Raw genomic sequence first — 13,424 nt, forward strand, 5'->3', positions numbered from 1 at the left:
ACAGTGTATGTGAGTATTTTTAAAGCATGGGGAAAAAACCTAATAACTAAGGTTTTCTGAATTTTAAATTAAAAAGCGTGCAATAAAATAATAGTGGCAACATGTTTAAGACTTTAATTGTTACAAGAATACCTTTGTGTCATAAGAAATTAATAAAAAAGAAAGAAAAGATGGAGGAGAAAGGGCCAAAGCGAGGGTTTTAAATGATGTATATAAATATGCAGCTTTTTGCTGTGATTCATCCACAATACCTTCACCAGAGGTTGATGGAGAGAAACTGATACTGGGTTTATCCTAGGCACACATTTGAATAAGGAGGATGGTTTCAGACACCTGCTCGTATGTAAGTGCATGTATGTTTTGACGTGGTCACGTGCTCATGTTTGTGTTTGGTGGTTTGTGTTAGCACAAGAACTTCAGTGAAATCAGGCCACCCAGTTTCAGTGTGAGATACAGAGTTTTCTTCCTCTCGGTGTAAGAGCAGGTGAATCTTTTCACGAAATGAAACCAGAGAGAAAGGATTATCTTGGAATTCAGTCCTGTTTCGCATCATCCCTGAAGCCATTAAAGTGTGTGTTTTGTATAGTTTTATAGCCACTACCATCATTATTGTAATTCCTTAATAATCTGATAAATACTTACTAAATTAATTGCTAAATCAGAGGATGAATGAAATATATCAGTTCCTTTTACGATGTTCCGTAGTTCCTGTTTTTGCAATGAGTTGTTGAAATAGTGGTTGCTCATTTGCAAGTGCACGGTTAGCATATGTACAAGTAGTCCCCATGAGCCCCTCTTACTTGATACTGAAATCTTTTTTTATTTGCAAGGGGAGCCAATCAGAGGACCGATGGCTTAAAGGAAAAAGTAAAGGAGCCAAATGGCTTGTTTCAAACAGTGAAGGATTGCACCAAGGTTTGATAAAAGATCAGGAAGGATGCTGTTTCAACTTAATCCTGCTAAGCTTCTCTGGTAGAACATAAAGCTGAAAATACATGGATCAACGTGGATCTCAGAAGATACCTCGTCATCATTTTCTTATAATTTCTAAAAGAGAAAAAGTGCTGATAACAGTAGTTGCTCATTAAATATCAATCAGTTAGTTAATAGATTAATTTGCTAATTATTGGCTTTATACAGTAATCACCCACAAATTTAAGCTGTTTATAAAACCCTAAACCAGCTCTGACCTATAAGGACATGGTGTGCAGAAATGTTAACACGGGTAACACATGTCGACGTTACATCAACATGAATATGAGACGTTGTTTTCCACTCTTAACTGTTTGGTCAGCTGTTTGTTTAACTGTAATCTTACCTGAAGTCATAACTCCGTCAGACTAGACTATTAGTGCTGTATGTAGAAAATGAACTAGAGGATCATCAAGTTTTGAAATGACTGCTTTATGATTACTTGCAGTCTCTGAAACGTCCTGGAGTTTCATATTCATGTGCAGCAGTAAGGAGTTTGTGATTAAAACGTGCAACAGGAAGATTGTCACAATTACACATGTTATACTTACTGTAAGTGACAGCCCTAACAGCACTGCTCAGCATTTTTTTTTATCATTTACGAGTTGTTTCCTGTGGGATTGTGTGCATGTGCATTTTGGTGTCGGTTTGGGGGCTGTATGTGGAAAGTGGGTTTCTCAAAGTTCGAGTATGGCCACACAGAAGGGCCTCAAAGCGCGTGTGTGTTTTTGTGTGTGTGAGAGAGGAACTAGTCCAAAAATGTATGAAGTGGGAAGTGGCTTTTTGATTAACATCAGTGTATGTTTACTGTAAGACTTTGTAATTAGTGTGACAATAAATAGACACAAGTAAAATTATATATAGATGGAATTAAATACGCAATTTCTGCAAATACTTGTGTTCATGTGTTAATTTTTTTTCGGGGGCTTATCGCATTTCCTGTTACCACCTGACAGCTTTCCTTTGTTGTTTCTCTTGTTTGGACCACTGCCTATCTTTTGCCCTGCCAAAAAGACTTAAATACATGATATCTAGTTTACATAACTGATTTTAATTGCCCTGCAAGTGGGGCTGTTGGATATAACGATATATATCGGATGACGATATAAAAACATCTATCGTTTCATTTTACGCTATCGTTTGTTTCGTGGTGTCGCAAAATAAACTGTTTACGACAATATTTTTTCATGGTTTTGATGGTCACTGTAGTGGCTATATTAATTTCTTAAACTTCTCTCTTTCTCTTATATTTAATATAACCACACTACGAACGGACAAGCGCCTGTTTTTATGCGTTGTGGTTACCAACAATGACGGTAACAGCATCGCGTGTCCGCTTGTTTATGTTCCACATAAACCTTTCATAGTAAAGCTCAAGATCCTGTTGAGACTTTTCAAAATAAACTGAATCACGTGAAAGAGCAGATTATTTACGGATGAGAATTAAAGAGCTGTCAGGTGCTAAAAAATAAACCTTAGACTCAAACGTTAGAACAGGCTTTTCCCTGCAGCACGCCGTGTAATAAATACTCACAAAGAAAACGGCGGCCGTTACACCTTTTGTCTAAAAATGTATAGTTTCATGCATCGGTTAAAAACACTCGACTCCAGCTACATGATGCGCAGCTGGAAACACTTCCCGCAAGTCGAGCTGCCCGAGATTCACAGAATTTACAGAAAATGTTACATTTTTGTGATTTATATCGTTATCGGGACGATAGAATTCTTATATCGGGATATGAGATTTTGGTCATATCGCACAGCCCTACCTGCAAGGCTTTCTCTTTGTGCACCTCTGGGCTGCTTTCTGTGCATCTGCTGTTTTAGATGGATGTCCTGTTGTGAACACACGTGTGAGTGTTCACAGTCAAATTTCTGTTTTGCAGAAGTTGAAGTCTACATACTTGACATGCATATCAGCAGTCATCATTGCTGGGTCTCTAGCTTAGAACCCAGAGAGCAAACAGCAGCTTTGAGCATAGGAGTCAAGAATTTATGAGTCTAAAGATGTTCGGTCAGGTGAGGAGTGCAGTTGGGAACATTTTCAACAGCTCATACGGTTATTCATAGAGTCATACTGCTGACTCGAAGTAATGACTACTGACTACTCTGATATCCTGAAGCATCTGAAAGAAATGACTCAAACTTTGTTACAAGCCATCAAAACATTGTACCCCAATCGCATTGCATTTAAAGTGCAAGAATTTTTAAGCTGCACCAATGGACTCTTCTCTCAACACCAGCGGTGGTCCTCTGATTTGAGCTTGAGTTTCTTTTTCTTTTCCAAAAAGAAACTCTTGAGGCTCTCTGTTTTGAAACAGTGGAGAAGTTCAGGCTTGCATTGCAGATACACATGTGAAACTTGTCAGAACTGGACTTCCACAGGTTGTTTTAAAAATAGCATCAGCACTGAAAACAGCCTAGAGGTGCACAGTGAGACAACCTTAAAAATTTGATCGACCACAAATCAGAACATCAGGAATTCCTTTGGCTTTTTATGGAAAAGTTTTGTATCTGTCTTTTGGATTGCAGCTCGTACATTTGTGATGTTATTTTTAAAACAGTTTTGAAGGTTATGGTTATGTGTTGTTGACTAAAATAATAACTGAGTGATCCACAGGTGATATATTCCTTTTCTCCTCATACCCTGGCCTCTGTCCTGTTTTGCTTCTATCCATCAGGCAAGTGCGGGAGGTATGCGCCGCTTCATCAAGCCTCCGGAGTCTCTGGAGCGCTCACTGGAGCTGTCCCGCCATCGTGGCCGCAAAAGAACACAGAAGAGGCCAAACTACAAGAACCTGGGCGAAGAGGAAGATGATGAAAGGGCTGGGGGCGGAAGCAGCAGTGCAGGAGGAGGACTAGAAGAGGGCTGGGATGATGACAGTGGCAGAGGAGGAGAGAGGGAAAAGGGAAAAGGTACAGAGGGAATAGGAGCAGGTGGGAGTTCTAAGGGAAGCAGAGCGAGTGGGGAGACGGCGGAAGGTGAGTGTGTGTCTCGCTGGACACAGCAGTACAGGACTGTGTTTGTGAGTGTTTCTTCACTGCCATAAATCCAATGTGGTCTCCCATGCACTCTGGTTATCCTCAAGAGAAAAGAGAGAGAACTCTTTAAAGAAAGAACACCTGACATTTTTCACTGGAAATGTGGTGGCTTTGCTGCTTTTCATTTGCAGCTACAAGAAAATGCTGTGTTTAAATTTATATTATACAGCCTCATCATTTTTTTTTCAGGAAATAAAAGATTCCTGGAAAAAGTAACAGGAGTAAAAAACAGGCAATGCTGCACAATCAGAACAGAAGCCGTCTCTTTAGCTTGTTTTAAGATGAGGACTCCCTCTTTTTGCTGCATCCTCTTCTTGGCACCATTTAATTTCCCCATGATCATCATGGCTACCACTGATCTTGTGCTGAGCACAATCCACGTAGCAGTATTGGTTCCCACAGCGATACTCCATCCTGTGCTCCTCATCTCTCCGCCTGTCTCTCACTCCTGCTCTCTGTGTGTGTGTGTGTGTGTGTGTGTGTGTGTGTGTGTGTGTGTGTGTGTGTGTGTGTATATTAAAATGTGACCATTTCACGCATCTGAAATGATTCTTTTTTTTATGCTTTGATTTATACTGAGGCATTAACAGCTTCAACCTTTTTTTTCTTTACTCATTTTTTTTAAAAGCACAAATGTGGTCATGGGCTGCAGGGGAAGATGGTTTCAGAATGACATGAGTACCATTTGGGATGGAACAAAGACGCCTACCACTGTTAACTGATAAAACAAGTGATAAAATTACCAACATTTTAAAGAATAAGTTTAAAAATAGATCTGTTTTTCTTCATAATAGATTTAAATATTCCTTTGTCTATTGATGTGTTACTATAAATTACTAATTTTAACCTGCTTGCTCTAAATACTGTGAGGAACACATGTGAGGTTTCCTGGCAGCTTTAGTACGTTTTAAGACCTTCACACTTCAGTTGGTCCATACGTTTTAGAGCCTCTTTGTTCCGTGTCTGTAAGTGTGCTAAATTTGTGATGTGAATGATACTCTGTGAGGTGTAGGTGGTTCTCCAAATATGTGGAGATTTATGTAAGTAAATACTAAGTATGCATCTCGCGGTGTGTGTATCTGTGCAGAGATAGAAATGGTGGTGATGGAGAAGTGTAAGGTGTCAGAGCTGACAGAGCAGAACATCACTGATGAGGAGAAGACAGCTGCAGCTACTCGCACACACACACAGAGGAGCAGGTACATGCACGCACACACACACACAAACACAAACACACGTGAGCGCAGTGCGATGTAAACCTCATCTAAAAGTCTAAAGAATTGAAAATGGGAAAGACAGAATTGTTAACTGAAGCTATGTTCTCTTTGTTGTCTCTTTCTCGCTCCCTGCAGGCCGTTCTTAGACATGGTGTACAGTGCCCTTGACTGCACCAGTGACGACTACCATGCGCTGTTTGTCCTCTGCCTACTTTACGCTCTCTCACACAGCAAAGGTAAGCAAAAGCTCACTGTTAACATAATCTGTCCACTGGCATAAACCTTTTGACATGTAATAATAAGGCTTTTGTCTCTCTATTTAAGTGAATGAATATCAAGTAACAAAGAAAATTATTGACATCTGTTTGCTTCAAGGGCTGTGTGATTGTTCTCTTTAAAATACATGTAGATTCATTTGTTTGTATACAGCAACTGGTAAATGGACTGGTTCTTATATAGTGCTTTTCTACTCTACCTGAGCACTCAGTGTTACACAGCACTGTGCAAAGGTCTTGGAAATAGGTGCAGTAATTTATTAAAACATGTGAAGGCATACAGTACATGAAGCAAAATGTTTCTGTTGTAACCAGCTTGAGAGTCAGTGTCTGGTATGCCCACTGTTATTCTTCATCGCAGCCTGAACTTTCTCAGGCAACTTTCTTCTGATTTCTTTAAGTAGTCTTTAGGAATACTTCTCCGGGTTTCCTGAAGGACATTCAGAGCTCTTCTTTAGATATTGGCTGCCTTTTGTTTGGTTTTTTGCCAAGGTGATCTCACACTGCTTCAGTAATGTTGACGTCTGGGGAGGCCAATCCATGACTGATAGTGATCCACTGTGTGTATTTCTATCCAGATATGCTTCCACTGCAATGGCAGTGTGTTTGGGATCAATGTTAGGCGGAAAAAATCTATACTTTTAGTATTGCATGGTGGATCAAAATCCATAAATTTTGACCAGATTTGCAACACCAGCTGGAAAAATGACACCTCAAACTAAAACTGAGTCTCCACACTGTTTTACATGTGGCTGCAAACCTTTGTATCTCTCTCCTGAAGACCTCTGTAGATACTGACAACAATTTGAACCAGAAATTTAAAATTTGCATTCATCACTCCATCAGACCTGTGGCCACTGATTTCCTGTCCGGTTCTTTTGTAATTTAGCATACTTCAGTCTTTTCAGCATTTTTCCTTAAGAATGGCTTCTAGACAAGTCACCTTTCCACTGAGACTATTTCATATAAGGATTCAGTGAACAGTAGAAGGATTTTTTCCTATTTCATAAAACATGCAGTTTCTTCTCTTGTAGAATAGAATTAAATGCCTTTTCACTATACAGATGTCCCCCACTTCTTTAGTTTCTTCACAGTTTTTAAGAACACACTCCACATTTTTGGTAAACAGGTCTTTAGGAATCAGCGTCTTCATGCAAAAATACTCTTTACTGCCTGTCAAACTGTTATCTTTTCATTCAGCTAAATACATGGGATTAAATGATGTGTTTCTGCAACGGGCTGCTAGTAACGAAGTGCCTAAAGATACAATTTAAAATTGGTTCTTTGCTAGTTTGTCTGTTATTTGTGGACACAGCAGTCGTTTATCTCGTGTGTTAGGTCCCTTTTTTATGATTACACCTCAGTTTTGACTTCATAAATAATTTTAGGTTCTAAGTAATGTCTGTGTCATCCTTCAGCTAAAAAAACCTAAATGTGGTGGAGTGGTGTCGCAGCTGTTTAGGAAGTAAAACTCTACGGCTTACAGTGATTTGCCTTCCATCTGTGCTGCTGATGAACCAATTAAACATATTACATACGTTAGATTCCCAGAATAAAGACGAGTCAAGATGACAGCCTTAATGATCGTGGCTCAGAATTGGCATTTTCTTTTACTTTGTTTTTCTGTTTAATTTGTTTGTAGGTATCAACCTTGATCTTCTGGAGCGTCTGCAGTTGCCAGTTCCAGACCAGGAGAGGAGTTCTTACAGCGTGGTCCTCGTAGAAAGACTTATTAGAGTTATGAGCCAAGCTGCACTGCCAGGTAACACATACACACATTTGGTGTGGGGTTTCATACCTTTAAAAAAGAAAAAAAAAGTACCTTCTTTTTTTTTCTTCTTTTGATGTTCATTTTATTTGCATATTGCTAAGCTGAACATATAGTGTATGCACTGGCACACTGAGCAAAAACATTTGTTACGAGAATTTCTAACCCAGCAAATGCAAATGAGGTAGAAACTTTAGCTGTTAAAGCTCACAAACCATGTATAGCCATTTTGCATGATATGATGCATGTGATGCATTTCTTAGATTTTTGACCTAACAGGAAACAATGTGTTATATTTGATACTTATTTATGCATTTCTCTTACTTGTGTGCAGATGGTAAAGTGCGTCTAGCTACCCTCGAGCTGAGCTGCCTTTTGCTAAAGCAGTCTGTGTTGTCTGGGAGCAACTGTATTATCAAAGACGTTCATCTGGCCTGCCTGGAGGTACAGCACACCCAAGCATGCTCCCGTGACATTTCAACAGTCCTGTTAGCAGACTTTATGACTCTCACAAACTGCTTGAGGGAACATGGGACCTCAGCAGGAAGTGAAATGCTGAAAATTGTGTCATCCATAGGAGTGAAACAAGCCCTTTCCATGTAATTGTGTCACTTCTGTAGAATTCACAGCTGCAAGGCTTCTTGGTTAGAGCCACTTAGTGACTGATGATATTTTTACAGACCTCCCATCTGCCCCCTGTTTAAACACTGACATCCATTTTTTCTGCAGCCCACACGGTTTTACATATCTGGGTTTTGTTTTTTTGTGATCATCCTTCAGGGAAGTTATATTTCCTTTTCTGTCACTTCATGGTAATACTGCCTTTGTTTTTTGCTTTTTTGCACGCACATAAAGTTCTAGGAAGAAATTGCACAGCTGTCAATGAGTTCCTTTTCCTTTTACAAAATTCACAATTTTAAACTGAAACCTTATCTTGGTCATTTTAAAAGCTTTTATTTTTTGCAGCGGGTTTGGTGAAACTAACTGTTTTTTTGGTATCGGTTAAACATCACTTGGGGGGTTTCTGCTTGGAGGATTTCCCACCTCTGACACAGTTTAATAGTAATGAAGACACACTTTTTTTGGGGGGGGGGGTCCAGGCTGTTTAAGCTTAAATGGTTATGTTGACGGTTGAAGTGCTTGTTATGAGCATTATTAGCCAAACAAGCAGGCTTTGGACTGCTATAAACTCTCAGTTTCCAAGACTGGCTTTCCTGTTCAATTTGTACAAAAGATTATCCTTTATACGGGCATTTTGGGCATCAGCTCACAGGAGGGGCACAGCAACCCTACCACATGCTGCACATCAAGCCTCCTGTTTGCTTAATTTAGGTCTGACGGCTAATATCACACAGATGGTGATCTGACCATGGCTATAATTCATCCTACCCTAATTCAGGGTCTAAGGGGAGCTGGAGCCTATCCCTGGACAAGTCCCCAGTCTGTTGCAGGGCTAACACATAGAGAGAGACATCCATTCACATTCACACCTACAGTCTATTTAGGATTATTAATAGGGATGGGTATCGCTTAGGTTTTATTCGATACCGGTGCCAAATCGGTACTTTTGAAACGGTGCCGGTGCTCAAACGGTGCTCAAACCGGTGCTTAAAGAATGGAGAACACAAAATTGGTCCAAAAACCTCTCATGTTCAGCTGTTTTTTGTAAAAAGATAACAATGTTAGCCTTTTCTGCAGCTGTGGGGCATATATGGTATCACTCTTGGCTGGAAGCAGTGCTTAAACAATGGAAAAAACACAAACTTTATCCAAAAACCTCTCATGTTTAACTGTTTCCCTCTTTTTCTTTGGTCATTTTAGCCTTTTTGGCCAGGGTGATGGGAGTATCTGCCATCAAACAAGAAGACAGCCGCATGTAGCTATGATGATGTTTGCTAGTTCACCTTACATGCATTAATGTAATAACGTGGTTAGCCTACTCAACGTAAATTACACACGAACAACATTAAGCTACTCACGCAGAGAAGAACGGCTGCTGCTGTATCATCATCCATCATCATTTCTGCTACACTGGCAGGGCTAGGGGCCAGGACTCTCCTCTTCGGGTTTTTGGGGATGTTGCTAACTCCGGGTCTGATAACAGGCAACCCACCCGCAGTAGATGCGCTCGGTGTGAGGTCTCGCAGCAAGCTATCAAATACAGCGCATTTCTTGGCTTTTAAAAAAAAAAGCTATGCGTCGCCAGGTGTTTCATCGGATTCGAGGTGTTACCTCCTTTGACAGTATCACAGTATCAGCTTAAAGCACTTGTTGCAGGCTGCTGAGTTTGCATATTTTGCTGTGAAGTACAGCCAGACTTTTGACCGCTTCGCCTTGGGCATTTTTAATCTGTAGCTCTGCTCTAACTGAACGTACGTACCTGGACCCGCCTACTATCCTCGGAAACGTAAAATGATTGGCTAGAAGTGTATCACAGCTCAGGAAAAAAAAGCACCGAAATAAAGCACCGAAATGTGCGCTGCTTTTCGGTCTGGTTACTACCGTTTATGTCAGAACCGGTACCCATCCCTAATTATTAATTTACCAAACCCTATGCTTGTCTTTAGACTTTGAGAGGAATCCAGAGAGGACTCTTGCAGGAGAGAAACCACACAGAAAGACTTCAGATTAGATTCAAACTTAGGACCTTTTTGCTGTGAGCTGGCAGTGCTAACCGCTGCACCGCCATATGGCTCATATAATCTAAAACTTACATTTTAAACTCATTGGAAGAGCTTATAATCATCCATAATCAACCATTTTACTAACTTTCAGATCATTACTTTCATCACAGCAGCATTTAAAACGCACACAGGCAGTGACGTTACAGTTGCATTACACTTACAGGTTCCTGTGAATGTAATTCACTAGTGGGTTTTTATTAAGTATTGTTGACATGTCTGTCTTTCTCAGGAACAGCAGTCAGTAACACAGTTTTTGCCTTTACAAGTAAAGTAAGTTGCTGGATAAGTGGTGCTCACTGAGGCGATATCTTATCAATGCCCATAGAACAACTTATCTGGAAAATTCCATTGCATATTTGACATTTTGTTATACTGTGTTATTTTCCAGTAATGGCAATAGCAGAATTATTTAGAGGAATTGAGCCATGTTATGGGAAATACACTTATTGGCTTTGAAAGATTTGATATGAGGTCTTTCTGTTACCATCTAGCTGAGAGACAATAAATAGTTAGATGAAGAGGGGGGAAAAGAAAAAAAAGATTTGCAATTTGTTTTTTAGTGTTTTTGTGCAGATGAAACCACAGATATCTGACACAGATACGGACTTGAGCTTCTAGTAGAGGAAAAACTGCTTTCGGTTGAAGCACAAAATATAATGCAAAACCTTTACAGTTTTATCTCACCCTGTATCCTCCACTATTATCTGTACTGTGCTTTTTGCATGCTACATGTTTATTTGTGAGTCTTTGTGTGTGTGTGTGTGTGTGTGTGTGTGTGTGTGTGTGTGTGTGTGTGTGTGTGTGTGTGTGTGTGTGTGTGTGTGTGTGTGTGTGTGTGTGTGAGAGAGATACCCGAATGACTGTTCAGACTGTCATGTTTGTGCTTGCAGGGTGCCAGAGAAGAGAGTCTGCATTTACTGCGACAGTTCTACAAGGCGAGTACATAATAACACAGATTCACTCATTCATATGCTAACCTACAAAAATAAGAGCCTTGCTTTTATGTCTCACCTGCCCCCACATTGAATTGTATATCAGCATGAAAAAAGTGTAAAGAACTTGCACAGCGATTAACATTGACATTAGCGTTAAACATTTAAGTGTTTAATGTTGCAAAGAGAGATTTTTGGCACTCGTACAATGTAAAGTTTGTTGTTCTACCAGACAGACAGGGATAATTTACAAGGACTCTAAATAGGAAGTTAAAAAAAAAAGTCTGGTTTTAAATCAAGTCCTTCTTGAATAGTCTCTGAACTGAAGTTCAATCAGCACCTGCCGGTAAATTCTGGTTTGTCTGACAATGAAACTTTACAAATGAAAGTAAAACCTTCTGGAGATAAGACTTTATTGTAGGTGCATGAGACACTGACAATAACTGGAGCCATTTCTCTGAAGGTACTGTATAGGAGGCAAAACTGAAAGTGTTTTCCATACCCTATATGTCATAGTTGCATGCTTAAATAGCCGGTAGCTGGCTTTCTGTTTCATTTTGATAATTTGAATATCAGTTTTGGCATCAGTCATGATTCTGTTATTTGCGACATTTGGGAAAATGTTGAAGAGAAGTGACTGAAAATAATACCAAAAAATGTTTAAATCTGGTGACTAAACAAAGGAAAACTACTCAGAAATGTTTAATGCTGGTTTTTTTGTTCATTTGGAGGTTTTGCCTTCAGAGAAAATTTTTTTATTGGTGCAGTTAAAAGCTCAGAGTGGAAATTTTTATGGTTCTGTGAGTTTGAACAGGGTTTTCTGATGAACCACAAAAAAACAAACCAAAAGAAAAACAATAGTTAAATATTCAGAAACTTTAACATATCCAGTGGACATGGACAAATTTGAAGAGATTAATTTATTTGGACAAGAGGATATTTGATCATCTTTAAAACAGTGCTATATAAAATTTAGTGTATTTAAGCAAAAACTAACGGGGGAAGCCTTTTGTTCAAAGAGCAAAAACATCAGCAGTGCTATAATATTCTTCTGGAGGAAAAATGAGCACACCATTGGCCTTAGAAACTGGAAACTCTGCCCACTTTATTAATAACATAGTCTTTCATTTGAAATGTGATTTAGGTTTTCTCTCATATGGCCTTCCTAACAACAGCTGATCAAGCTTAAACGTGCTGCTGTTGTTTAGCGCGACATCTGCTGGTTTCCTCTTTCTGTCGCAAAGTGGGCGATAAACAAACAAGAGAGAAAAGCGATCAGCCGATCATTGATCAGTTTCATGATTGAAGTAGCAACAGGAGAGGCAGGGGGAGAGAATGAGAGAAGAGGCAGCTGTGCAGCGTAACGACAGAATAACTCCAGCTTTGTGTCTTTTTTTCATTATAGCGAAAGTCCGGGACAAACTGCGTCAACCAAATCTGCAGCTCCATACAGCAATGTTACGACTTAGATTATATCTTATAACTCATAACTCTTATGTTAGCTCCCCTCAGTAGCATACTGTCTGAAATATTCGACGGCTGCAATAATTCTTTAAGTGTTATTTTTTCCTTGGTATTCTAATTTCACCGAAGTTTACTAAACTCAACAAACTTAATATTACTTACCGGGACATTTATTCTGTCCTCATTTTCTTTCACCGAAAAATTGTTTCCTGCAGTGCCGTCTTTCGTGCTTCGCTCTCCTACCTTTGCTAACATGATGCACATAGCGCAGAAGCCGATGCTGCATTCACTTACACTCGGATATCTGAGCTTCACCGTGAAAACATAATCGGACATTTGATATTTGATTGAATTTTATTGTTTTGCCTTTGGGGTGGCACCTGGGGTGGCCAGTCTGGTTGGGGGGGTGGCCTGTGACCCCCCAGGCCACCCCGCTGGACACGCCACTGTGAGTTAGGTGTTTTATTTATTCTTGAATGATTCATTGGTCCGTGTTAAGTGGTTAATCAAAAAAAGATTCTGAAAATGAGCAGATACTGGCTTTGAAAGACCTTTTAGAAAGTCTGCAGTGCTCCAGGCACATAATATGAGTAAATAAAAACTGACCAGAAAACTGCGCTTGGACACAAAAAGTAAAGAACTAACAGTCAGCTCAAGAGTTTTCCACACTTTCATATGCAATCATAGACACTTGGTAAAAATAGCTGAAGCAATAAAATCAGTTAAGCTGGCAGTATACTGATAATCTATTATCAATATTCCACGGATCACACTACGGTTTTGACTTGAAAATCAATTTTCGGTCCGCTTAAGTCATGTCTGTGTCATCCTTCAGCTAAAAAAGTAACAGAAAATAACACATTTGAGTGTTTTGCTTTCTGCCTGTGCTGCTAATTAACCAAGTTAATGCTAAGTATGTTAAAAGACAATACCTTCAACCTGCACAGGTCTTTGTGTTTTTACCCTTCAGCTGTTAAAGACTGGTAGGCTATTGTTGTCACCCCGCTGGATGGGCCGACGTGGACACCCACTTTTGTGAATGTGATTAATCAAGAATGAGACGACTGATT

The 13,424-nt window shown here is 39.7% G+C and overlaps 1 protein-coding gene across 3 annotated transcripts in view; it reads left to right on the plus strand.

Moving 5' to 3' along the window:
- Positions 1-13,424, plus strand: part of clec16a (C-type lectin domain containing 16A) — a 52,772-nt gene that overhangs the window by 17,458 nt on the left and 21,890 nt on the right. For 2 of the 3 annotated variants that reach the window (XM_082531633.1, XM_082531631.1), the window contains exons 10-15: positions 3,654-3,954; positions 5,102-5,213; positions 5,367-5,467; positions 7,149-7,268; positions 7,609-7,718; positions 10,849-10,893. In XM_082531633.1, coding sequence (XP_082387759.1) covers positions 3,654-3,954; positions 5,102-5,213; positions 5,367-5,467; positions 7,149-7,268; positions 7,609-7,718; positions 10,849-10,893 — 789 coding nt within the window. The remainder of the gene's footprint in view (positions 1-3,653; positions 3,955-5,101; positions 5,214-5,366; positions 5,468-7,148; positions 7,269-7,608; positions 7,719-10,848; positions 10,894-13,424) is intronic. The other variant, XM_082531632.1, reaches the window with a different exon arrangement.

The sequence above is a fragment of the Aulonocara stuartgranti genome (assembly GCF_965226115.1).
Source record: "Aulonocara stuartgranti genome assembly, chromosome: 4".
In the NCBI taxonomy this organism is placed as follows: domain Eukaryota; kingdom Metazoa; phylum Chordata; class Actinopteri; order Cichliformes; family Cichlidae; genus Aulonocara; species Aulonocara stuartgranti.